The sequence below is a fragment of the Emydura macquarii genome, unplaced genomic scaffold (genome assembly GCF_026122565.2).
Source record: "Emydura macquarii macquarii isolate MOO-44397 ecotype Brisbane River unplaced genomic scaffold, CSIRO-AGI_Emac_v2 contig_3530, whole genome shotgun sequence".
NCBI lineage: Eukaryota > Metazoa > Chordata > Testudines > Chelidae > Emydura > Emydura macquarii.
In genome coordinates, this window is record NW_027133667.1 from 9,750,516 (window position 1) to 9,778,448 (window position 27,933).

Sequence of the window (27,933 nt, forward strand, 5' to 3'; positions counted from 1 at the left end):
CTCCGACCAAGCCACATTGTTCACAAGAAGCACGGCCATGGGCACAAAGGCAGATCCCCAAAAGGGACCACCTCCAAACGCCGCGTTCCCTTCCTGAACCAGGATCAGCCAGGTGAGAAGTTGCGTGAGAGGCAGCTCCTGCTCCCAAACAGGCCAAGGCAAACAAAAAATCTAAACACCTAGACAAGCCTACAATTCTATCCGCTAGTGGAGTCCCTCTGGACCCCAAGCGACTGTCGACTCTGCCGGAATCGGTACCGCCACCACCTTATCAATGTCAGGTGCTGTGCACACCAGGCTGTCTCTCACTCTTAACTCCCACGGCAGAACTCTTACTGCCGCTGGAAGGTCCCTCGCATCACTATGGGGCACCAGGCACCATGAAGCTCCTGTTTCTAGTCAACAAGCTGCTGCTGTTGTACTACCTGCCCACGGTTTGAACACCTGAACCACCATGACACCTGACTGCTCCACCAGCTCCACTCACTATGATGGCACCACCTTTATCTGATCAATCAGAGTCTGACTGGTCCTCGGAGCCTGAACCAAATTTCTCCGTGGAATGCTCAGACAGCCTATGTCAAGGCCAATATGCTCAAATGTAAGCTCCACCTCAGCAGCAATGGTTCAGATACCCAACAGGCCCACTAGTGAGAATGGATCAGAGACCCTACTGGCACAAGTGGGACCCATACTAAGAATGGGGAACTCCATCACATCCTCCTTCAGAGCACACCACACCACCATCGGTATATGAAGAATCTCGATGCACCACGGGACCACTGATACCGATGGAACCTCCAGAACCAGCGGATCCACCTCCTCCAAACACTGCATCATCATCACTGGATGACGCAATCATCCCATCGTTTCTATCCCCGCCAGATGACCATGGCCAGTACCAGGACCTACTGAAACATATGGCAACTGCACTGAATCTGCTGGTAGAAGATATCAAGGACTCACAAGAAGAATTCTTAGACATTCTTCAGCCAGCAGGCCCATCTCGGGTCATGCTACCAATCCGTAATGCCATTTTACAGCAAGCCCAGAGAATCTAGCATGCTCCAGCCTCCTGCGCCCCGATGCCTAAGCATGCAGGGAGGCGGTATTTCATTCCAGCCAAAAACACAGACTTCCTATTTATTCATCCGCCACTAAAGTCACTGGTAGTGCAAACAGCCATTCAGCAGGCCAGTCAGCAACACCCCAGAGCCATTCCCCCTGACCAAGGAGCAAATAAATTGGACATCATTGGTCTCAAGGTATATTCATCTGCTGGCCTCCAATTCTGCATAGCCAGCTACCAGGCCACACTGACAAAGTATGACTACAAGTCATTCTTGAGATTGGTGGAATTTCACGCTTCTCTCCTGGAGAACAAACAAGTGATGTTTAAAGCTCTCATCAAGGAAGGAAACTAGTATGTAAGGTTTCCCTCCAAGCAGCAGTGGATGCGGCAGACACGGCAGCTCGCACCCTGGCATCAACGGTGATGCTCAGAAAGGACTCCTGGCTTCAAACATCTGGGTTTCTGAAAGAGATTCACACTACTTTGGAAGACCCCCCATTCGATAACCAGAAACTATTCAGTGATAAAATGGATGAGAGCCTCCATTCATTAAAAGACTCTAGAGTCACGCTTCGATCCCTACGCCTGTATACTCCAGCCCCCACAGGATTCCAACATCGTCAGGCATATCAACATTGATACCAGCCTTGACTTGCCTACCAACTCTACCCTCCATGCCACCAGGAGCAAACCTACCGCCACCAATGCTCCCATAGCCCTCGAGTTTCCACTGCCTCTACCTCTGCTACTTCTACCTTTCATCAATGTCCACAACTACCCTTTTGACTCTTCGTCAGAGAACCACGGACTCCTTCCCACCCTGTCCTCGGCTCCCCCACTCAAATTCAGGGACCGTCTTGCTCCCTTTTTCAACAACTGGAGCAAGATCACCACCAATGGCTACTAGTCATCGTACTAGACAGGGTGCTTCCTGGCTGAACTACTGCACTTCCCCGAGATTCTAAAGTGACTTGGGAAGGCATGATGCACCTGTCACACCAAACCCTTTGTTTTGAGCAGGAGGAGGTGAGTAAACACTGCTACCATCCTACAGCTTTACTGAGCTGAGTCCAGAGACATCTTTAATCCATAATACAATAGCTGGAAAACAGGAGTTCATGCCAACTGATATCCCTCAGAAACTACAGTGGTGGATGGCTACTTTGCACCCTGGAAACCATTGGAGTGGAGACACTAGACCCTCAAGACAATGCAGGAGGATTAATGAGCCACATCTAAGTTATGTAATATGTCACCAGGTAATTGGTATCAGGATTTTTTAGAGATGTAAGTTACTATAGAGCCAAGTCTCCAAAAGAACCTACAGGGGTTGGCCCATTTCTGTCACCTGTGAACAGACTCTTCAGGGTTCAGTTAATTTGGTCCACAGATCAGTGGAAATCTTTGTATTAGGAATTGGAAATATCAACTCATTTCACATAAACCACCAAGCATATATTAGATAAAAGAGTTTTCATTCATTACCAGCAGGGCTGGATTCAAATCAGTGACCTAAAGGTGAAACACTAAATCTTTTGTATCTATCAGTTGCCAATCCCCTGATCCATGCAGTATTCTGATGTACTTCTGAGGCTGTTCATTTTTTTTGGTTTACTAAGTGTAATATTAGAACATGTGCATTTCAGAGGGGGCCTTGATAGTCTTACTGTGGGTCGCTATTCCAAAGCTAATGAGATAGTAGCTTCTTTGTAACGATGACCAATTTAAAAATCTTAAATCAGGCTGCTGTCCCCTGATATGGTGCTGCAAGAGTGTATTGTCTGATTTCATGGTGTCACAATCTAGGAAAAAATAAAGCCAGTCAGAACTATTAAGCAATCAATGACACGCATCAGAGGCCTTCACTGCTGCCACTTCAAAGAAAATTCTGCCATCTCTAACTTGTTGAGAGTCATTAAAGTGACTGTACCCCACTATAACAGAAATCCCATTGTTTTGATTTGTTGCCTTTGAATAGTAAGAACAGCATGCTTTATAATTTAGCCAGTAAGTGTAAGTGACGATAACCCAGTTCTGTTCTCTCATAGGAACCAGCTGTTAATGGAATCTCTCTCCTCTCTCCAGGCCAAATAATCTTAAATAGCCTGAGGACCTGGTTTTAAAAAGCTAGAGTATTCAAACATATAGCTAAAACCGCAGCCATTTTTTTTCTAAAAACCTAAAGTTAGACTTCTAAATTAGTGTGTCCTGATTTTAAATCTCCCAATGACTTACTTTAAAGTTATTGGTGCTGAACACCTCTGCAAATGAAGATATTTTAATGGAACTTAAGTTCATACACTCAGATTTGTAAATGTTTCTTCTATCTTTAATCCTATTAAGCCTGCCCATTGCAAGTATCTCTGTCCTGTGTTGAGAAATTAAAGAAATTTAAAATTTCATTATTATGCATTATGGTGTAATCCTGTAAAATGTATTTTAATCATGTAATCCTGTAAAATTTTTTTTACTCTGCACTTCTATGACTGAAAGTTAGTCAAAATATGGCTTTTCTTTTCAGACGTGTTGGATGTTAGGGAAAATTCTTTAATAACATGAGCTCTTGTAAATTAAGAGAATTCCTCTACCAGAGATATAGGTCACTATGTATAGATGTTTATAATGGAAATTCTGGTGGACCACGTACCTACAGTAGTGCTCTGTAAAATTAGAGACTGTGTTGTGGGAATATGTCAGTATTTTGACTCAGATCTGCAATAGATGGACAGTTTGCTTTTAATGAATCCTTGGCCCTTCTTCAGTTATCTCTTACTGAGAAATTTGATAAACCAAATTATTGGAGATCAAGGTAGTAATCCAACCTACGACTGAAGGTAGAACTGCTGGAGCCAGATGGCTTCGCACTTATTTTTATAAGCAGTTTGCATTCTCTTTGGCTGAATCTCTCTTGGATGTTTTCAATGAACCTCTTTCCCAAAAAATGCTGCCAAACCGAATTTGGTTTTAGAGTGCAAGTGTATGTATATACATATGCACACACATATATCATTCATTTTCATTTAATTGGTGATTATCTGCCAGAAATGTAGTTCTGATTTTCTTTTGAAATATAAATGAATGAAGGAAAACCATTTTCAGTTACTGTACCTGGAGGCACAGACCTATGATATTACATACCTCTCTCTCATCCTTCTCTTTGGGTTAAGAGAATTCCTTTGATAAGGTTAATGACTATATTTTGCATTCTGGCCAATTAATACATTTGGTTTCCAGTAATTTTTTAGAAGCTTCATTGAATTGCTTTCACTCTTTCACTGAAGAAAATATTTAAATCAATTATAAAGTCTCCCCATCAATTACTCCTAGACTAGTCACTTGCCATTTGATTTATGCTGATTTACACTTCTTTCATTGTAAGTGGGATTTGATCTCTGTTGCAGGCAACTGGAATAGGAGCATCTGCTATTCCTATTTTATGGGACAATATCGGTGAAATAGGCCACAAAGTGGAAGTTATAACTTCTTCTGTCCTATCTATAGTAAATTGTATTCGATTTTCTTTACCCAAGCAAAAAACAAAACAAAAAGAAATCACCACTGATATAAAAACATAGCCCCAGAAAGATCTTTACCTTACATTGAGGGAAAAAGCTTTTCTAGAGATCAGGCAGAGCCCTTTTAAATACAGTGCCTGTGTAAAGCTGGAACAGAGGGCAAAAGCCAGGATGTCTTGGAGATTTTGTGTCATTGAGATGATTATAGCTTTTTGCTTAAAATACACATTTTCTTTCTCCATTTAAAATCACCTTGTCATTTCAGATTAGGCAATGAAGTTTGAATTCTGTGTTTTGGAATTTTGCATGCTGCTCCTGTACTGTTCTTTATCACTTTAGCTTTTCTTTTTGATTTTTTTTTTAAGTAGGCAAAGACAGACAGAAATAATCTCTTCCTGGCCAAAGAACTCCTGTGTAAACTTAGACCTATCTTTATCTGTATAGCTTTTTTTTTTTTTTTAAACTATCCCCAGTGCCACTCTTTTGATTGCACCTGAATTCCCTGCTTGGGAAGAAATCAAGCCTTGAATTACCTCCCACTCTGCTCCCACAGTTGGAGCGGAAGGTCAGATGAGGCAGGTTTGTGGGTTCAAGCTTGTTTGGGACTGTGAGAACTCCAAGCAACTGTTTGCTTTGCATATACTTAAAGCCAGCCCTGAGCCTTTTCCAGTTGTATTACAATGATCTGATTAAACATATTTAGACAAGTAGAGAGATCTTTAAGAGTATTACATGATTTGTTATTGTTTTCTAATATAACTGAGACCTCATTTCTGCGTTTGATACAGTATGGGAGATGCTGAATGAATAGAGTTACAATGTTTAAGGCCAGAAGAGACCCCCAATCAACTAGTTTGACCTGTATATTACAGGCCACCAACACCACCCAGCATCCGCACACTGAACCCAACAGCGGAAATTAGGTCAAAGTATTACAGCCCACAAGAGACTAAACTATTATGTGCCCCAGGCAAAAAATAGGAGAGACTGAAGTGAACCAATGCCCAAGGCCCCTATAATGGAAGGGAATTCATTGGGATATACCCAGACAATCCAGCAAATGATATGCACCCCATGCTTCAAAGAAAGTTGAAAACAACACCGAGGTCACTGCCAATCTAATCTGGGGGGAAATTCCTTCTCGACCCCCGATGTGGTGATTAGTTAGTTAGACTCTGAGCATGTGAGCAAGAACCAACCAGCTAAGCACATAAGTGACAGAATGCTTGGTGCCATCTCAGAACACTGGCCCATCCTGTCCAGTGTCCCATCTCCTGCCATAGGCCATCTCTGATGCTTCAGAGGAAGGAGACAGAAAACAACAACAAAAAAACCCAGAATATATTGAGAGGACAGGCAGGGGAAAATCCCTTCTTGCCAGTTTGGAACATCAGCATCTAGTGTGTGTGTTTGTTTGTCAGACCGGGACAAAACTGTTACAACAATGTTAAGACTTCCTAATTGTAGCCTCTCTATCTCTCTCCTTCCTTCTGCAGCCATCTTCAAATGCCAGCCAAAACCCCAGGGCCCTGTAATGAGACTATTAGGTGCCCTGGAAGTTGGCATCAGTATAATCATTTTTCAAAGGTGGAAAAAAATTCGTCTTATACCAAAACAGTCACAGGGCAATGTCCACAGAGCCAAGTAAAACAAAACAAAAAACAGGTCAGCTTCCTTTCACGTAGTCTCAGTGATTCAGAAACAAAGCAGAGCTGCATCTTTCCACCAAAGATCCAGCTGAGTAGGGGGAATTTAAAAAAAAGTTTTTACTTATTACAGTCTCTGGATGCCAGTATGTAATAGTCCTTAGCACAAACCAGACAGTCAGTTTAGCAGTTCTTCCCTTTCCCCTGGCCTTGTTCAGGAGTCTCTTGTTTTAAGAGACCAGATTGTAGCTCCTTTATCTTCTCAGGAACACTTCTTCCTTACCAGAAGACCTCTGTTTGTTTAAGTGGATATGGCTCCCACTTGTTATTATTTGAGGCACAGCTTACAGGTCTACTTCCAAACAGCCTAATAGGACACAGCTACCAGTTCTTCTTTCCAGGTCTGCAATTCAGGCAGTCTAAGAACTAGTTTACTCCTTTCCAACCAGTGAGGAGTTTAAATGCTTCCTGCTTCACACGAGGGCATAGCACATACATCCTATGATATAGTTCCCTTCTGAGAAGGAGGTTGGGGCACTCGATGATACTCAAGTTTCCCACTCCCGGGTGAGAAAGTCTGTGTTTATGTGCTTCTTCTCTACATGATGCTGCACATGGAACGAGTAATGTTGTAATGCCAAGTACCACCTGGTCACTAATATTTAGTTCTCTTCATTGGCTGCAGTCCTTAGAAGGCAAAATGTGCAAAAATTAGAGTAAACGTGTTGCCCAGAAAGGAGCAATATATAGGGTTTGCACAACCCACTTCATTGTCAGATATTCTTGCTTGGCGATGGAATAATTATTATTCTTTGAGTTGTCCGTATGAATGTGCCATTTTAGGTGTGTGCACACTCGAGTACTTTCAGTCAGAGATTTTTGTCAGCAGCATCTGTGGGTCCGTGTTACATCTCTTTGTGCTCTGGTCCAGAGGTATGGGGGGAGTTGGTCCTCCACTGCTCCAGTTCCTTTTCACCCACCTGCGGCTAGAGACAGAAGGTCATGCTGCCTGCTAGTTTAGTTTACTTAGATTATTTTCTTTATTCTTGATTGTTTTTATTATTTTAATTAAGGTGTTTTATATATTTTTCCCCTGCACACACTGTGTTATCAGAGGTTCCCTCCATTCCTTCTTTGTTCACGGTCAGGCCTACCACCGCCCTTGGCTCCTGTTTGTCTGTGACAGTCTGTAATACACTGTACCCCAAAGCAGCACACTATAAACCCCATATTTATCGTTTCCATATGGTTGTAATAATTCATATTAAGCATACCATGCAAGATATCTAATGGAAGGTCATAATCTGCTAAAATGCACTGTTCTGTCGAAATGTGTATCACTAGTATATAGTAAGTTATGAGGTTTTGCTATTATTGGAAAATGCATTAGGCTTGCTAGTAACAGCAGAGGAGGCATCCTACCCAGAAGGTACTAAACAGTCATCAGCCAACAAAGGAGTTGTAAACAAAGGATTTTCAATACAATGACAGTTGCACCAGACTATACAGTAGCGATTGCTCAATTCTATGACTTACTCACACAGGAGGGATTGATCAGCCTTGTGGTTCAGCAGGGCATATTGGTTGATCACAGGATGACTATGAGCCGCCAATGTAATGTGGCCGTGAAAAAAACTAATGCAGTCCTAGGATGCATCAGGCGAGGTATTTCCTGTAGAGAGAGGGAGGTATTAGTATCGTTATACCAGGTGCTGGTGAGACCTCATCTGAAGTACTCTGTGCATTTCAGGTCTCCCATGTTTAAGAAAAATGAATTTAGACTGGAACAGGTGCAGAGAAGGGCTATAAGGGTGATCAGAGCAATGGAAAATCTAACTTATGAGAGGAGACTCAAAGAGCTTGGCTTGTTGAGCCTAATCAAAAGAAGGCTGAGGCAAGGTAGGGTTGCTCTCCATAAATACATCTGAGGGACAGATACCAGGGAAGGGGAGTAATTATTTAAATTCAGCACCAATGTGGACATAAGAACTAATGGATATAAACTGGCCATCAGGAAGTTTAGGATTGAAGATAGTTGAAAGTTTCTAATCACCAGAGGAGTGAAATTCTGGAACAGCTTTCCAAAGGGAGCAGTGGGGGCAAAAAACCTAGCTGGTTTCAAGACTGAGGTTGATATGTTTATGAAGAGACAGCAATTAACTGATCTTTGAGCACTAGCAGTAAATATGCCCAATGGCATGTGATGGGATGTTGGGTGCAGTGGGTCCTGAGTTACTACAGATAATTTTTTCCTGGTGTGTGGCTGGTGAGTCTTGCCCACATGCTCAGGGTTTAGCTGATCACCATATTTGGAGTCAGGAAGGAATTTTCCCCCAGGGCAGATTGGCAGAGATCGTGGGGGTTTTGCGCTTTCCTCTGCAGCATGGGGCACTGATCACTTGCTGGTGGATTCTCTGTACTTGACATCTTTAAACGATTATTTGAGGACTTGAATAACTCAGTCATAGGTTGCAGTCTATTACAGGAGGGGTGGGTGAAGTTCTGTGGCCTGCCTTGTGCAGGAGGTCAGACTAGATTATCATAATGTTCCCTTCTGACCTTAATGTCTATGAGTCTATGAATCTTTCTACTTCAGTTTTTGCAACACTAGTGATGAACTGTCTCAACATATAACTGATGCAGAATCCGTGAAGGTGTATTATGTCAATTAAATTGTGAGACCCAGATTCATGGTGTAGTTGTGGAGCAAGACTTATGTACAGTGGCGTGATAATTTTAGAACTGTTAAATACTATTTATGTACTCTGCAACTGAGAGGCACCTTCTCTGAATGTCTTCTGAAGGATGATACTCATTGCTGGCTAAATTATATGACTATCTGTCAACCAAAGGACAAACTCCTGCACCAGTTGGGCACAAAAATAGCTGATGTCTGTAAACTACAATCACCTGGCTTTGGATAATATTCTGAGGCTTTCATTTTGGCTATTACAGCCAAAGGATTGAATCAGCATTATACAAAACCACTTGTTCATTTGAAAGCCTTTCATCAGGCTCATTTGCCAGAACATCCACAAAACATTTGGATGACTCCGATTCCTTCTTCAGATTACTAGCACCTTGGATAGCATCAGTTAATATTATGTGCTGCATAGAACAATGGTATACTTGTTTTCTCCATGCTGTACATGGAATGAAATTGCAGAACCGTAGTGTTTTTCTCATCTTGCCTTAATTTGCTACTGGAATAGCTTGAAATTTCTACATCTGAAGGTATCTTTGTAGAAGCTTGGACAGGAAAAGAGCATTCTTTTTGTACATAAGATCATTGTCCATCTCTTCAATCAGCTGATATAATGCAATATCATAAGTTGACTGTATTGTTGTAACATAACTAGAGGTTTTGCTTTAAGATTTGTTTTAGTTACGGAGGAAGAAAGTCATGTTGAGTGACAAACTGCATTCTTGGTAATCAAGTCTTCCACAAATACTCTGTGCAACTTATCGTTTCTTGGAAATGCTGGCTCCCTTAGATTGGTTGCTCACTCGAAAGTTTCTGTTTTATGAAGTCTCCTCTTTCTTGTGTATTTTTCTCAAGCAAACAGTGCAACAGGACCATTTGCTAGAGGACATACTTGCTCTGGTGGCTATAGAAGAAGGTGAACATGATGCTCTCTGATCAGATTCAGAGTATGTTTTCTTTCCAGGATGCAATACAACTTTAACATATGTCAAAATCAACTTGTTTGTGAATTTCTGAAAGTAACCCCTGTGATAGAGTATTGGGGGTGCATCATCTAAGCTAGAAAACTCATCCAGTAGCTGCCAATACAATTAATCTCTCCTGGTTTCTGCTGCCAGCATCACAGAATTCTGTATAGCACTAGTGGCTTTTGACAGTTTTGCAGTCTTCTGTTTCTCTTGACAAACAACCACACTTTTTTCAAAGTTTGTGGAGAGTCTTTTTCTCTTCAACATAAACATTAGGAGGCTTGTATCCTCCATGTCTTAATATACTGTACCTTCCCTTTAGAAGTACAAGTCCCAAATTATATTGTTAGCATTACTAACACTACTATCACCATATTTAATTTGGCACAGACTTGTAATTTGACAAAATTTGCTGTTTTCGTTTAGTGAGTTCTTTGAAGCCCAGTGTGAAGCTGTAGTATTGTCATCTCTAACACTACTATGACCTATGCATAAAAGTAACTGAATTAGAAAGCTGGTTTCTAGAATATTGCAAAAGCTAGTACTGCATGCAAAGGTAATTACAAATTAAATACCTTGTCATTAGGTGAGAATTTCCAGTAGAGACAGGGAAGTGTTAGTACCCATTATACAGGGCACTGGTGAGACCTCATCTGGATTGCTGTGTGCGGTTCTGGTCTCCTATGTTTAAGAAAGATGAACTCAAACTGGAACAGGTGCAGAAAAAGACTACAAGGATGATCAGAACAATGGAAAATCTACCTTATGAGATGAAACTCAAAGGGCATGGCTTGTTTAGCCTAATCAGAAAAGTCTTAGGGGAGATAACATAAGAATGCCCATACTGGTTCAGACCAATGGTCCATCTAGCCCAGTGTCCTGTCTTCTGACAGGGGCCAATGCCAGGTGCCTCAGAGGGTATGAACAGAAGGTGATCCATCCCCTGTCAACCATTCCCAGCTTCTGCCAAATATGATTGAGATATGATTACTCTCTATAAATACATCAGAGGATAAATACTAGGGAGGGAGAGGAGTTATTTAAGTTACGCACCAATGTGGACACAAGAACAAGTAGTTATAAACTGGCCATTAACAAGTTTAGGCATGAAATTAGATGAAGGTTTCTAACCATCAGAGGAGTGAAGTTCTGGAACAGCCTTCCAAGGGGAGCAGTGGAGGCAAGAAACCTACTTGGAGTCAAGGCTGAGCTTGATAAATTTATGGAGGGGTTGGTATGATGAGACAGCCTGCAGTGGCATGTAGCCAATCTGTGTCTGCTAGCAGCAAATATCTCCAATGGACAGTGATGGGCACTAGATGGAGAGGGCTCTGAGTTACTACAGAGAATTCTTTCACAGGTATCTGGCTGGTGGGTCTTGCCTACATGCTCAGGGTCTAATTGATCATCATATTTTGGGTCAGGAAGGAATTTTCCCCTGGGTCATATTGGCAGTGCCCTTTAAGAGTTTCTTATCTTCCTCTGCAGCATGGGCCTGAGTCACTTGCAGGTTTAAACTATTGTAAATGGTTGATTATATGAACGTGAAGTTTTTACATCATGATTTGAGAACTTCAGTAACTCAGCCACAGGCTGTGAGTCTATTGTAGGAGTGGGTGGATGACGTTCTGTGGCCTGCAATCTGCAGGAGGTCAGAATAGATGATCATGATGGTCCCTTCTGGACTTAAAGTCTAGGAGTCTATGAGTCTAAAACCTTGTACCAGGCAGAACATACAAAAGTTTACAAATGGAGACACATTACATTAGGAATTCATATGCATTTATATCTACCCACTATGGAATACAACTGTGGACAAGCAATCTGTTGCTACTGGTGCACAGCCTTCAGTGTAAGACTTATTTGGTCAGCAAATTTGAGCTGAAAATATAGAAGACTGTTACAATAACATTTGTGATACTTTGACAATTAAGAGTATGTCGTGAAAACATTTCATGTTATATATTGCAAAATATTTATATTAATCATTTTTGCCATATGAAAACAGCATCAGCATTTCTGGAAAGAAAATACAGAAAAAAATTTCTGGAAAGAAAATACTTACCCATGCAAAAATACCCATAAAAATATTCTAATACATTTTCGTTGGGTAGCTTTGACCAATAAACTCCACTTCAAGGTGTTGAATTCAACTTAAACAATAAAAAGAGTCATCATAGTCATGCTACAGTGTTTCTGAAACTGCAAAAAGTGAAACTTTCTCATTTTGAGTACCATTGTTTCATCTCACTTACAGGTGTATGGCTGCGCTTGACAGCTTCACATCAGACTTCAGCTAAACTTATATAAAATAAGCTTTCAAATGTTATATGGTGTTTGGGTGGTTATGTTAAACTCCAAAAATATGGCCTATTTTGGAGAATGGCCACATGCCTATAGTGGTTATCAGATCTTCATAATTTGCAACTCAGTGGCCATGATCCCTTCATCAGCAGGCCTTCAGACATATGGGTTAGACAGGGCTGTCACTGAGCCATAGCTCCATTCCACATGGTAGAAGCAGAATCTTACTACATGCTTGTTTCATAGCCATACCCCACCAATGCAACAGAATTTTCAGCAGTTCTATTGAATTGAGGACCTTCCTCGGCTTCTAATACCATGAGTGATTTTAACTTTTATTGATTGATTGATGAGATTTGTGCCTGCTGCTGGTTAATTATTTTTCTGCCTTTTCTGATTCTCTTGCATTTGCCTCTCCCAAGAAGTGATGACCGGATAGTTTTTAAAGTACCTGTGTGAGAGCTCAGTAAATTGTTTTCTCTATTTAGAACATTAGAGAACACAGTTGAAAAATGTCTTGGGTGTAGTCTTTGATAGCACCTAAAGCATCCCACTGCTTTCTTAAAGAAAATGGGTCTGTTTTGAAATCATAATTCATTCCCTCTTTATTTTGCGTAAAGGTTTATTATCTTGTGATTTAAGCAAACCATCTGGTCCTGCTGGCACTGCACGCTATGTCAGGCCCAATGTTTTTTTCTTTATAATATGTTTCTGAAGGCAGTTAAATTACATACTTAAATCCCAGCATTGGCCTGTGTTTTTTTCATGTCTTAACATCTGCTCTTGAAGAGTTTTGTGGGTCCCAAGTAAGTTTACATGGAGCCAGGACTTTTTCCTTTCCCTCTGTATGTCTCCCACACCTTCTCATCAGTTCAATTCAGTGAAAAATAATGGCAGAAATGTATAGTACCTATTTAATATCAATCCTGTTTTTAAAAATGTGGGGGTGTGGGAAAGGATAAATAGCAGCAGACCTGAAAGGACTAGGAGAGCATTTTCTGAGACATATAGAATGGCAGATTGTGAGGAACTTCAGTCTCTTTTCTTCCCTGGAAAATTCTTATCTCACTGCTGACTTTTGATTTCAAGTCATTTTTTATTTGATAGGCTTTCTATTGTTAGTCAGAAGTGTAGATTTAGAACCTCTTTTATGTCTTGTATCCCATGGTGCTTTTTAGATTAATCATATGGAAAAAGTATATTGTTCAATGTGATCAAATTCAGTAATTGAAAATATATCAGGTCAGTCTGGGGCTTTGTTTGGAAAATAAAAATTATGCTGGTGTTGCACAATGCTAATGGTAAGATGGTTGCTAATAGTGGCTACCTATAGAGGGGATGCCATTTTAGATTTGGTATTGGTGAATAGTGAGGATCTCATAGAATAACTGGTTGTAGGGACAACCTTGGTTTGAGCGACCATGATTTAATTCAGTTCAAACTAAATGGAACGATAAACAAAAATAGATCTGTGACTAGGGTCTTTGACTTCAAAAGGGCTAATTTTTAAAAATTAAGGGAATTAGTTGGGGAAGTGGACTGGACCGAAGAACTCATGGATCTAAAGGTAGAGGAGGCTTGGAATTACTTCAAGTCAAAGTTGCAGGAACTATCTGAAACCTGCATCCCAAGGAAGGGGAAAAAATTCATAGGCAAGAGTTGTAGACCAAACTGGATGAGTAAGCATCTCAGACAGGTGATTAAGAGAAAGCAGAAAGCCTACAAGGAGTGGAAGATGGGAGGGATCAGCAAGGAAAACTACCTCTTGGAGGTCAGAACATGTAGAGATAAAGTGAGAAAGGCCAAAAGCGAAGTAGAGTTGGACCTTGCAAAGGGAATTAAAACCAATAGTAAAAGATTCTATAGCCATATAAATAGGAAGAAAACCAGGAAAGAAGAAGTGGGACCTCTAAGCACTGAGGATGCGGTAGAGGTATAGTCTAGGATAATCTAGGCATGGCAAATATCTAAACAAATACTTTGCCTCCGTTTTTCATGAGGCTAATGATGATCTTGGGGATAATGGTAGGGTGGCTAATGGGAATGAGGATATGGAGGTAGAAATTACCACATCTGAGGTAGAAGCCAAACTGGAACATCTTAATGGGACTAAATCAGGGGGGCCAGATAATCTCCATCCAAGAATATTAAAGGAACTAGCACATGAAATTGCAAGCTTATTAGCGAGGATTTTTAATGAATCTATAAACTCAGGAGCTGTACCGTATGACTGGAGAATTGTGACATAGTTCCTATTTTTAACACGGGGGAAAAAGTGTTCTGGGTAACTACAGCCCTATTAGTTTGACCTCAGTAGTATACAAAGTCTTGGAAAATATTTTGAAAGAGAAAGTAGTTAAGGATATCGAGGTTAATGGTAATTGTGATAAAATACAGCATGGCTTTACAAAAGGTAGATGGTGCCAGACCAACCTGATCTCCTTTTTTGAGACAATAACAGATTTTTTAGACAAAGGGAATGGAGTGGATCTTATTTACCTAGATTTCAGTAAGGTATTTGATATGGTTCCACATGGGGAATTATTAGTTAAATTGGAAAAGATGGGGATTCATATGAAAATTGAAAGGTGAATAAAGAACTGGTTAAAGGGGAGACTACAATGGATCATACTGAAAGGTGAACTGTCAGGCTGGAGAGAGGTTACTAGTGGTGTTTGTTACCAGATTTGCCCATCAGCATGGGATATACTCATTTATTAGGGTTACCTTCCTGGAAGGGGGGTGTGATTCTAGGGGTGTGATTCTATTAACGTGCTTCTTGTGTTACTTGTGTGTTCATATGGCTACAAGTCCCCTCCCAATGGAGCTATCCTGCAGGACCTAAGGTTTTCAGGGCTGGGTTCCTCCAGCACCAGATTCAAATAAACCCCCCACAGATACACACACACATTCCAGATTAACTGAGTGCGTCTGAATGGACCGGGTTATGAGCACTCTCAGCTGATCCTTTATGTGTCCCTGAACTCAGCAGGCTGGGTGACACCACACTTTCAGTGGCCACCCTTATATGCCCTTTTGCAACGTACCAGAATAGAGCACACTTCTTGAGCAGGCTGGGTCCAAACAGCACTTTTTGGCTGCCCCCCATTATTTGCCCCTGGACTCCGTAGGCTAGGCAGAGCAGCACTTCTCAGCTGTCCCCTTCATATGCCCCTTTACACCACAATTGTTCTAGCAGTAACCCCCTTGATGAGCAAACCCCATAGGATTTTTGGGCACTCCAGGGATCTTTGGCTTAGGTAAAGATGCGTGGCTGCAGAGTAATATAGGAAGCCAAGAACACAAAGGAGTAAAATAAAGTTTGGAGAGAGAGAGAGAGAGAGTGACAACCAGCTTGATCATAAGTTATTTTATTGCCAGGTATATAAAATTATGATACTAATAGTAATACCATACAAGGAGAGAAAAACAATCAAATGCTTACAGTACTACACAATTACAGTTGAGGTATTGGAGAAAGCTATCCCAGGTTTGATTACAAAAGTAGAAAGTTATACCTAGACTAAGAGAGAGAGAAAGAGTGTTGGGGAAATAGGGGAGGGCGGGGGGGGGCGGAATGTCTCACCACTCCATGCAGCTCAAAGGTTCCTAGGACACAGGCTGGTCAGCTTAGGGTCTGGAGCGATTCAATCAGGCAGAGTCCCCAGCACAATCAGTCAGGAAGAGGGGAAGTTCCATTGAAACTGATGCAGCATTTTGGATCCAAGCATCAGAACAGGAGTTTGAACTTTGATAGGGGTTTTTGTAGACACCAGGTTTGTTTATGGATAAACAATGTCTGGACAAAAGGAGCTGATCATTCCTGGCTATGGGCAGTTTTCCTTGAGAGAGCTCACAATGCAACCAGGATACAGTGTTTTACATATCAATAACTAGAATGGTCTGATAACTGCAGAGCTGAATGTGTACAGGTGTGAGTTTATTTACATTAAGAGCATAGATCTCCCAACATGCAATGCGTCCCTGCTTTGGCAATCCCAGAGTTCAGTGCAGTCCCTGCTTTACCAATTCCAGAGTTCAGTGCGTGTTCCATCTTTAATGTAGATGAGGCTTCTGTTCTCCAGTGATGTGCTAATGGAGATGCCTCCGTTTTACATCTTTGATGTAGATAAGGCATGGGGAGTTGTATCACCCTTGATGGGAGAGTTTTAGTTGTGTCCACCGCCTTTTCATATTGAGATGCCTTTGGTTTCTGGTTCAAGCAGGTGCTGTGGAGGGGTGAGGGGGAGGTCTCAAGTGAGCCAGAGAGTCGGGGGTTTGCGCCCTGGTTCCCCAATAACACAGAGCTGCTAGGTAACAATTTCCTCAGTGATTGGTCTTGGGACCAATCTCATTTAATCTTTTTATTATTGACCTTAATACAAAAAGTGGGACTGTGCTAATAAAGTTTTCAGACGACACAAAGTTGGGAGGTATTGCCAATACAGAGACGGATCGGGATATCATACAGGAAGATCTGGATGACCTTATAAACTGGAGTAATAGAAACAGGATGAAATTTAATAGTGAAAATGCAAGGTCATGCATGAAGGGACTAATAACAGGAATTTCTGCTATGAGCTGGGGATGCATCAGTTGGAAGTGACAGAGAAGGAGAAGGATCTGGGCGTATTGGTCTATCACAGGATGACTATGAGCCGCCAATATGATGTGGCCATGAAAAAAGCTAATGCAGTCCTAGCATGCATCAGATGAGGTATTTCCAGTAGAGATAGGGAAGTGTTGGTACCGTTATACAAGGGGCTGGTGAGACCTCATCTGGAATATTGTGTATAGTTCTGGTTCCCCATGTTTAAGAAAGATGAATTCAAACTGGAACAGGTGCAGAGAGGGACTACTAGGATGATCCATGAATGGAAAACCTGTCTTATGAGAGGAGACTCAAAGAGCTTGCCTTGTTTAGCCTAAACAAAAGAAGATTGAGGGGAAATATGATTGCTCTCTATTAATACATCAGCGGGATAAATACCAGGGAGGGAAAGGAGTTATTTAAGTTCATCCCTAGTGTGGACGCAAGAACAAATGGATATAAACTGGCCATCAGGAAATTTAGACTTGAAATTAGACGAAGGTTTCTAACCATCAGAGGAATGAAGTTCTGGAATAGCTGTCCAAGGGGAGTAGTGGTGGCAAAAAACCTAGCTGGCTTCAAAACTGAGCTTGATAAAGTTATGGAGGGGATGGTATGATGGGACAGCCTAGTTTGGCAATTGACTAATCTTTGACTATTGGTGGTAGATATGCCAATGGCCTGTGAAGGGGTGTTAGATGGGGTGGGTTCTGAGTTATTACAGAGTATTCTTTCTTGGGTGTCTGTCTGGTGAGTCTTGCACACATGTTCAGGGTTTAACTGATCGCCAGGAAGGAATTTTCCCCCAGGACAGATTGGCAAGGCTCTGGGGGGTTTTCGCCTTCCTCTGTAGCATGGGGCACACCTCGGTGGTGGATTCTCTGTACCTTAAAGTCTTTAAACCATGATTTGAGGACTTCAATAACTCAGTCATAGGTTAGAGGTTTATAACAGGAGTGGGTGGGTTAAGTTCTGTGTCCTGCGTTGTGCAGGTGGTCAGACTAGATGATCATATTGGTCCCTTCTGACCTTAGAGTCTATGAGTTTATATTAGTGGGTACTTACCATCTATATTCTCCCAAATTCCAACCCTTATCCTGTCTATAGCATTTGAAATTTATATTCAACATATGTGTCTGTCCCATTGTCCTTTGTCAAAAACTGAATTATTTTCTTTTAAAGCAGAAGGTTAAAAACCTGGCTATTTTTCAGGGTGCAATATTGCATATTAAACTAACTTCTCTTGCTTCATGATTTGAAAAGTACTGTATCTGTGCTGTCCTGGCCATATACTACAATGCAGGGATCTGAATTCAGGACTTAAGCTCAGTCCCCTGCTCATGAGTTAGCAGAGTCTAAAAGCTGTGGAAGCAACATGGACAATTCACCTGAGAAGGGAATGGCTTATTGTCACACTGACTGGATTGGGAGAGGAGGGGGAATTAATTATATTATTTAACATCAGTATGTCAAAATCATAATACTTAATATGAGATATGCCATGTCAGGAACCGTTAGAAAGGCTATAATTTGCTAAGTAAGATGATAATGTTTATGTTCATGTGTTATATGTGTAATGGAAGTTATGGATATGTTTGATATATCTGTATTTCAAATTGTGCTGTGTCTGGGCGACACCCCAAACAGGATGGCCCATTAATGGCCCATTAAGAAATTCACAGGCACAGGGAGCCCAGGGGGAGAAGCCAGGGATATACCTAATGTGTTGCCAGGACTTACTCATGTGACTCTGGACTCCATCTTATTCCTGTAAATTTCCACAAGCAGCATGGCAAAGGCCAAACGACATAAAAGGCAGCTGCACCACATCCATTTTGTCTTCAGTCTACCTCTGGATCAACTCATCTACAACTGAACTGAAGCTGTAAAACAAAGGACTGAGACCCATCCAGGTACTGGATGCATACCAGAGGGACTATACAAGCCTGCAAACTCCACAATTCTATTAGAAACCTGATATATATGGACTTTCAAATCAATTGTATGTGTCTGATTGCTTTGATCCTTTAACATTTCTCTTATAGTTTGTTTCTTTCCTTTTATAATAAATCTTTAGTTTTAGTTACTGAAGGATTGGCTGGCACCGTGGTATTTTGGGTAGGATCCAAACTTATATTGATCTGGTACTGTGGCTGACCCTTTGGGGTCAGGAGAAACCTTTTTAGTAAAGAGCATAGAGTTTTAAATAACTGATCTCTTTACTGGACCTAGTTGCTGATTGGGAGCCAGAGACTGAAATGCAGTAAAGAGGGCTGTGTATATTTTTATTTTAGCTTCTTGATAACCAGTGTGGGGAATCAGAAGCATTGTTTGTGGCTGTTTGGGAAGTCTGACTTCAGTGTCACCCACCAGTGTTGGGAGAATCTGTTTTCCTTTTACAGCCTGCCCTGACCTTGGCATTTTCAGGTGGCTACCCTAGGCACGGACGGGTTACACTTATGTCATTTTCAAGAGACCTCTCAGACCTTTGGGTGTATGTCAGTAGGCTAAAGAAGGAGGACATTATCCCAATGCAAATTTGAGGCTAGATGTAAATGAAGCAAGAGAAAAATAACAAGGCTCCAGGAAAATCTCGGACAACCCAATGGAAGGCAAATTGGACTCTATCAGTAGGACAGTGGGGATGATTGAAGCCCCACTTCAATGAAGAAAAATTTTAGTTTAGAAGTGGAAAAGCCCTCTATTAACCTTGATGCTATATCCTGAGTTCATACCAAGTTCCACAAGGTCCAGTACGTGCTGTGAATATGCATTATGGTTCATGTTTGCCAGCGTAACACTCAGCTTACTGAATAATACCTATTTACTATTTATTATCTGTATTTGTATATATACAGAATTAGGTATATATTTGTAAATTGTTTGAATTGTCAAGTGGCTAAAGTACATTAGTCAAATACAGTTCTCCCAGTACAGTATCTTTTGATGATGCATATATTTCACTGGCGTAATTCTGAACATCAGATTTATCTTCAGTATTTCCTGTTGCATAACTAAATGTATGAAATCTTAAGAAAAAAACAAATCAAAAGTAGCATTAGTTATGAATAAATAAATACAGTTAGACACACAAGTTGCCTACAGTCAGTGCTCCTGTGCCACTCGCTCCAGCACTGGAATATGCAAGGACTTGAGTGCTGCAAAATTGATGAGTCACTATCATGCTAATACTGCTCTTTCTTGTTTAAGTTTAATTGAAATGTTCCCAATGAAATGACCTGAATGTCCATAATTGTGTGAATCTGAGAAAGTCTTTATGTATCCATCCATCCAAATGTATCCCTCACTATTTGGCATAGTTGTATCTTTTCTAAGAAAAAGCTCAACATAAAGTCTCTGGGATGACTATCACTTCTCTTTGCACAATAAGAAATGGTGACAGTTCAGTCAACTAGTTCATTAGCACGTTATAGTGGTCAGCTGCTTTCCACCTTTCTGAGGCATGATTAGAAGGCCTAGTTTTCTGTTTGCTTTTCATGAATACAGTAACTTAGCAAAAACATACATTTAAGAGAATTACCAAATGGAATAGTTCAAAAAGGTTAGCAAACTGCGATAATGCAGCCTTCAAAGAATCCAGTCTTTTCCGATTGCAGAGTTTAGACCTTATAATCTGCATGGGGAGCCTTGGCCCAGGTATCAGCTGCTGGCATCAGTGTGCCCTGTTAATAACCCAGATTCTGCTGCAGGTCTACATGAAGTCAGCCCTTGATGCTAGGGGTTGCAGACTTGTAATATGACTATGAATGGATTGATGGATACCGAAAGACTTCTCCCCCTAATTAGGGAAAGGTTTGCTGCCACAAAGATTACATCTTGGCAAATAGCAAACTGACATAAGCTCTTGTGCTTGTGGAAGTTGGCTATGCACTTGTTTAGTTGAGGTTACTGTTTGTTACTAAATAGATGATTTTGTGGTTGGCACCCCCCCCCCCCCCATTAAAAACAAAATGTTTACGCAGATCATTCTGATTGTGGAACCATCCACTAGAAATGGAAATGGCTGATATACTATACACCGTAGCTTCCTTGCTTGTCCCTTATTCTAGTCTTTATCTTCAGTTTCCTTGCTGATGTTTCTTTCTGCTTTTCACCACTACTTACATACTTCTTATTTGCATCTTTTTTTTACCACACTCCTTTTTCCATTCTTTGGAATTTTTCTCTGTCCAATTTCAGGACAGACAGAGCATATGATCTGTTTTGAACAAAAATAATACTCCACCACAGACAGGAAAAGCCTGGTTTAGATGGATAAAACTGGCTATTTTATGTATGTTAATCAGTTTACAGTGAATTTCATTTTAACTTTGTGTCACTTAAGGTCTCTTTCATCTTCTTTATCTCTGGGCAAACTCATTTCTGCACATTTTGAGCTAAGAACTGCAGTTTTTGTTATTTAAAAATCTAGTTTATAATATAATGGTAAAGATTTCAGGTGTAAAGTGACAACTTTATTTTTAGAACTAAAATGTTTTTTTGAGAGTAAATGGTAAGAAAATGGAAATATTTTTTAGTCAGATACATATGACTGGAGATAGGTATGCTACACCCTAGCAAATGGGTCTGCCGACATATAGGCATACTGAAATTTCTAGAAATCACATTACTGTTCGCCATACAGTACATCTTTCAGTGCTTGTATGGTTAGTATCCAGTCTGAATCACCCCTGTAAAGAGATTTTGGTGGGAGCTGAGTTTCATGTAATGTTAGGCATGTATTTAAAGTGTGGAGAGGAGGTTGGGGCCACTGGATCCATTGTAATGCAATTTTTTCAGGTTTAACCCAGAAAATATTGTTTACCTATAGGCAATTTTAAGATCTGTATTCTTCCCAGTGGAGACACATTTTAAAACACTTGTATCACTCTTTGCTGAGCCCTCCCTAAATGGTTGGTTATGACTGAGGGGTTGATTAGGGCAGTGTTTCTCAACCTTTTAAGTAGCAAGTACCCCATAACTTCTGAAAATTGTAATAAGTCCCTCAACACTCAATTTTTCCACTCTGAGAAATACAATCTTTTTCCCCTTTACCACTGGACAACTGTATTTCTCATTAAGCAGGAAAGTTCTGAGTTCTGCAATGCTGTGTGGCTGTGGCAGATCACAAAACCCCTTGTTGTTTCTCCCTTCCTCCCTCCTCCCCTTCCTCCATATAGGAGCAAAGGTCAACACCAGCCAATCACTATGGCCTGATGGCTGTGGTGTTCTCCTCACACAGGTGGGAACTTGTGAGGTATGAGCAGGCATTAGCAGCTCATCAGAGTGGATAGCAGCACTCCCCATGGCCATCCCTAGCATGGTGCGAGTCAGAGGCAAATCACACTGTGTGGGCTCCTCTTAAGATTTTTATCTGGTAAAATCTGAGACTGTCATAGTTGTCAATTTCACTGCTCAGCTAGAGCAGTGAAATTGACAAGTAAGCCTGCGGGTAGAGTCCAGCTCCAGGACCAGGCAAGTTGCTGGGCTCTCTGCCTGGCTTTCTGGGCACTGGGCTTTGAGCCAGGGAGTGGAGCTGCCTCCTGGGCAAGTTGCAGGCAGCTGCTGCCTGGCTGCCAGCCCAGGAGGTGGGCACCTGTCACCTGCTCCAAGCTGGGGCAGAGGAGGCTTCCACGCAGGCTGGGACCCAGGGATGTGGGCAGGCGGCAGGCAGCAGCTGCCCATCTTCAAGGAGGCTGTCTCTCAGCTCAGAGCTGGGGCACTGGTGACAGCCACCCAGCTGCGAGCCCAGTTCTCAGGGCACAGGAGGCTGCTGCTGGGCTCCCTTCACTGGGTTATTTGCTGCATACCCACTGCCTGTGTCTTGCGTACCCCCAGGAGTACGCGTACCATAGGTTGAGAAACTGGATTAGGGCACCCTAAATTGAAGAGTCTGGGTGCAAGAAATCCCTATGCCACCTGAAATTATTGCAAAAGTATTAAAATATCTGATAACGTTTCTGTGTTAGAATATGTCAGTATTTGAATGTTTAGTTGTGTTTTAACATCTGTTAATTAGCACAGTTGTAAATTCTAGCTAAGATAGGACCCAAACATTTTTTTCTAGTGCAGCCTAGGGTAAAACATGACCAGGAACGAACATCTAAGTAATGTTTATACAAAAACTTAATCATGTTAGTTCTGAATTTGAATCTTTCTCACACTGTCAAACATCACATACAGCAAGAACAAGGCTCCACCATCCCTGTCTGTCCTGGGCTGATTTTTGCATATCCTTTGTATTGTTAAGTCCCATAAATTTGCCCTCTCTAATTAATGTTTCGTGGAGGGGTTCTTTCATTTGGCTGAATTCATGTGTTCCTCCAGCTGCACAGTAGCACACCTATCAGACTCTCTGGCTTCATTCTTAACACACATCCCACATATTTCTGTCTTCTTTTCTGGATAACTTTGAAGATAAGAAGTTAACGGAATTCTCAGAAAAATGTTGGCGTCTATTATAAATTCCATTTAATACCCAGTACTTTCCTGACATGTTTGACTCTGAAGGCATTTAATAGTCTTTCTATACCTTTGGTGGATTTCCAGTTTTCACATATATGGTTAAGCTGGAAATAACATTTTTCGTTGAAGATTTGTAGTTTGGTCTTTAAATTGTAGATTTTCAGTGACCAAATTGTGTGACTCGACATCTGTTAATTAATATGTTAAAAATTCACATGTAGCATAGCCTATGTATGCAGATGATACTTGCACCTTCTTTCTCTCCCTTACATGCAGTATACTGTACACATGTATTTACATAACTGTTTGCAAAGTCTTGGCTCTAATCTCAGTTATGATATCCAGTAAATTCCTATTCATCATGTTGTACTGTTTTTTCTCTTTTCTCTTCTCCTCCTCCTTACCACCTCCCCGCCCCCCTCCCCCCCCCCCCCCCCCCCAAAAAAAAAAAAAAACCAAAAAAACAAACTAATTTTTAGGTAGAAGAGTTGATGATGGCTATGGAGAAAGTGAAGCAAGAACTGGAGTCCATGAAAGCAAAGCTGTCCTCCACCCAGCAGTCTTTAGCTGAGAAGGAGACCCATTTGACAAATCTACGAGCAGAGAGGAGGAAACATTTGGAGGAGGTTCTGGAGATGAAGTGAGTTCCTCAGGGATTGGTTTTGTTAATCTTATTTAATCTTTTTATTATTGACCTTGGCACAAAAAGTGGGAGTGTGCTAATAAAGTTTACGGATGACACAAAGTTGGGAGGTATTGCTAATACAGAGAAGGACAGGGATATCATACAAGAAGATCTGGATGACTTTGTAAACTGGAAGTAGGATGAAATTTAACAGTGTAAAGTGCAAAGCCAGGCATTTAGGGACTAATAACAAAAATTTTTGCTATAAACTGGGGACGCATCAGTTGAAAGTGAAAAAGGAGGAGAGGGACCTGGGCATATCCGTTGATCACAGGATGACTATGAGCCACCAATGTGATGTGGCTGTGAAAAAACCTAATGCGGTCCTTGGATGCATCAGACAACGTATTTCCAGTAGAGATAGGGAGGTGTTAGTACCATTATACAGAGCGCTGTTGAGACCTCATCTAGAATACTATGTGCAGTTCTGTTCTCCCATGTTTGAGAGATGAATTCAAACTAGAACAGGTGCAGAGAAGGGCTACTAGGATTATCTGAGGAATGGAAAACCTGCCTTATGAGAGGAGACTCAAAGAGCTTGGCTTGTTGAGCCTAACCAAAAGAAGGCTGAGGCGAGATAAGATTGCTCTCTATAAATAAATCTGAGGGACAAATACCAGGGAGAGAGAGGAATTATTTAATATCAGCATCAATGTGGACACAGGAACTAATGAATATAAACTGGCCATCAGGAAATTTAGACTTGAAAATAGATGAAGGTTTCTAACCATCAGAGGAGTGAAGTTCTGGAATAGTCTTCCAAAGGGAGAAGTGGGGGCAAGAAACCTAGCTGCCTTCAAGACTGAACTTAATAAGTTTGTGGAGGGGATGGTCTGATGGGACTGCTTAATTTGGCAATTAATTCATCTTTGACTACTAGCAGTAAATATGCCCGGTGTCCTGAGATATGCGATGTTAGGTGGGGTGGGTTCTGAGTTACTATAGAGAAATCTTTGTGTGTGTGTGCCTGGTGAGTCTTGCCCATATGCTCAGGGTTTAGGTGATTGCCATATTTGGAGTCAGGAAGGAATTTTTCCCCAGGGAAGATTGGCATAGGCCCTGGGGGCTTTTTGTCTTCTCCTGCAGCATGAGGCACAGGTCATTTGCTGGTGGATTATCTGTACCGTGATGTCTTTAAACTATTATTTGAGGACTTCAATAACTCAGTCATAGACTAGGGGTCTATTACAGGAGTGTGTGGGTGAGGTTCTGTGGCCTGCGTTGTGCAGGAGGTTAGACTAGATGATCATAATGGTCTCGTCTGACTTTAAAGTCTGAGTCTATTTATTTCCATTTCCTATGCCTGCCCTATACTGGTATCCCCTCACTTCTCCTTTTACTTCTATTTTTGGTGATCTAAAGACAGTTACTATATTGCACTTTTCTACAGAGAATTACACTTATCTGTGTTCTCACTCAAAACTTCAAAGGAACCTCTGACCAGGATCTGTGTACGTGATTTAGGAATAGATTAAATATTTTCCATTAGGAATTAAATATAGTTTTCCTCCCTTGTTATCCATTTTGTCCCTATATGTTGGAGATATTATTTGCATTAGTGCCCAAAGGCCATAAATCAGAATCATGGCCCCACTGTCTTGTCTGCTGTAAGAATTCCCAGGAAAACATGGTCCCTACCTTGAAGAGCATACAATCTAATCTAAGGCAAGGCATCAGTCAGTGTAGCAATCTAGGGAAGGGAAGGGAAGACAAGACAAGGATAAAAGTAAGTACCAAGGTAACAGTAATCTTCTGAATCAAAGCACAGCTGCTGTATTGCCAGATAAAGATTTTTCAAGATCATGTAACTAGTTCAGTGGCACTACTTGAAACCTAAGTGAAGTTGAGTTTGAACTTCTGTATATTTTTCACTGCCACCCTCCACACAAGGAGTCTTCAGTATGGCCAAGCATTGAGGTTGTGGGGAAAGATGAGGGATTAGATTTTTAAGACTTAAATACTTCCTAAATTATGAACTCCCTTACAGATAAATGGTTATCTTTAAATTTAGGGAGGCATGAATACATTTAGTACAGTGATGGATAGCACTGCCAGCAGTTCATTAGAAACACTTTCAATTGTTTAGCCAGGCCTGAAGAGAAGGAATATTTTTATTGGCAGGACTTGCAGTGGTTCCTCCACTGTGGTTTGGTGAGCCATTATTTATTTAGTTAACTTTTCTGTGTTAACCTCTTTCCTTTTTGAAAAAAGAAAAGAAATGATAGAAAAACAGCTCTTACAAAATGGAAAGAGAGGTGACTTAGGTCTTGAAGCTCTAACTTAAGAACCCAGCTTTATATTGAGCTACCTAATACAATCTGACCTAGATCTGGCACTGGGACACTGTAAGACTGTAGTGCTTAAAAACCGCACTTTTTATTTTTAATAAAATATTTAATGAGCTATAAATCTTACTGTATTGAGAGTTGCTGTATTGAGGGATGGGAGGAATAGCTCTTAAGTTGATGTGGGAATCCAAAGCAATTTAAGATATGTCCCATATCCAATCTTCTGACAGCACTCTCTCCTGCCAAATTGCTGCGCCAGCCCTTCTCATTAAAATATATACAAAATTCAGTATATCCCTAAATGTACTTGGAATTGGGTAGCTGTAGTGCTTTTAACATACCCACTCACTTTTTTAAATGATGACCTATCTTAACTAGTTAGATATTGTTGGAAAGTTATTGCATAGAGTGAAAATGAGTCTCAGAAACTAAATAAACTAGTAGATCCATTGTGACTTAAGAAGGAAGGAGAGCAATAGAGAGAAAATTAATGCCGTCAGCACATGGACAGGGAGATGGAAAAAGCATTAAATTTGTACATTGAAGTGGTTGGACATGTTGTAGACTTCTTTAGTCTTCCTTTAAGTTCTGTAAAGCTGACAAAGGCATCTCAACCTCAGTACATTAGAATGCACCCTCACCATAAGGCTCTTTGTTACAGACAAGTCTCTATTGTTGTCTCACAATCAATAAAATAGTACCTTACATTTATAAGAAAGAAGTTTAATATACCCTTTCCTGTTCAACCTTCACAATCCATGGCTTTTGAAGAGAAGGAGATTGACTGCTGAAAACTGAGAAAGGAAATTTTAAAAAATACTTCTCAGATAAACTAGAGCAGTGTTTCTTAACCTGGGGGTTTAGAGGGGTCGCAAGTGCAGAGCTGGTATTGGGGATGGCAAGAAAGGCAATTGCCTGGAGCCACAGGGGCGCCATGAAACTAAGTTACATGCCTCAGCCCCGTGGGGGTGGGACTCAGGCTTCAGGGGTACGGTAGTTTGGAAAGGTTAAGAACCACTGAACTAGAGTGTACTACAGGTTGTAGCAAGTCCACCTTTTTTTTAAATTCCGAAGGATTTTCTTGTTAGATATTCTAGTTAATGAACTACAAAATTTTTGCAGTTTTTGTTATATCTCCTCTAGTCAGAGGTTTAACTCAACCAAAAAAATGTGCTCAGGGACTAGCCTGATGAATAGGATGTGGGACCATGATCAATTATTTTAAAAAAAAGCTTTTGAAAAAGACTCTTTTCTGCTATTTTCAAGATATGCCAAGAGTATTTTTAAATGTAATACTTCAATATATAATTTAGTATAAGCATATACTATAATTAATAATATATATATAATATATACTTCCTCAACTCAAAAGTAACTTTTATTGAGTAAATAGGCCGTTTTATACTAAATCTACCTGGTTTTGGTATTCTTAAACATAAGCTATAGCTGTTTGCTAGTTGCACAAAGATTCAGTAAGGGATTCTAAGCATGGATTTGTGTATATATATACACCTCATATAGATGACTTAAAAGCTAACTTCAGGCTTATAGTGACAATATTCAAAATAGAAAAAATAAGTATGATATATAGACAGTGTGTTACAGAGATAATATGAGTTTACAAAATTGTTACTCAAAGTAGAATTTCTGAGTATTCAGTGAGCTATAGTAGTTTTGAGTGAGTCATTTTCCACT

The 27,933-nt window shown here is 40.8% G+C and overlaps 1 protein-coding gene across 13 annotated transcripts in view; it reads left to right on the forward strand.

Moving 5' to 3' along the window:
- The window catches only part of ERC1 (ELKS/RAB6-interacting/CAST family member 1), a 530,012-nt gene that overhangs the window by 324,680 nt on the left and 177,399 nt on the right, over nucleotides 1-27,933 (forward strand). For all 13 annotated transcript variants that reach the window (XM_067536284.1, XM_067536288.1, XM_067536285.1 and 10 more), the window contains one exon: nucleotides 23,745-23,905. In XM_067536284.1, the coding sequence (XP_067392385.1) occupies nucleotides 23,745-23,905 (161 nt within the window). The remainder of the gene's footprint in view (nucleotides 1-23,744; nucleotides 23,906-27,933) is intronic.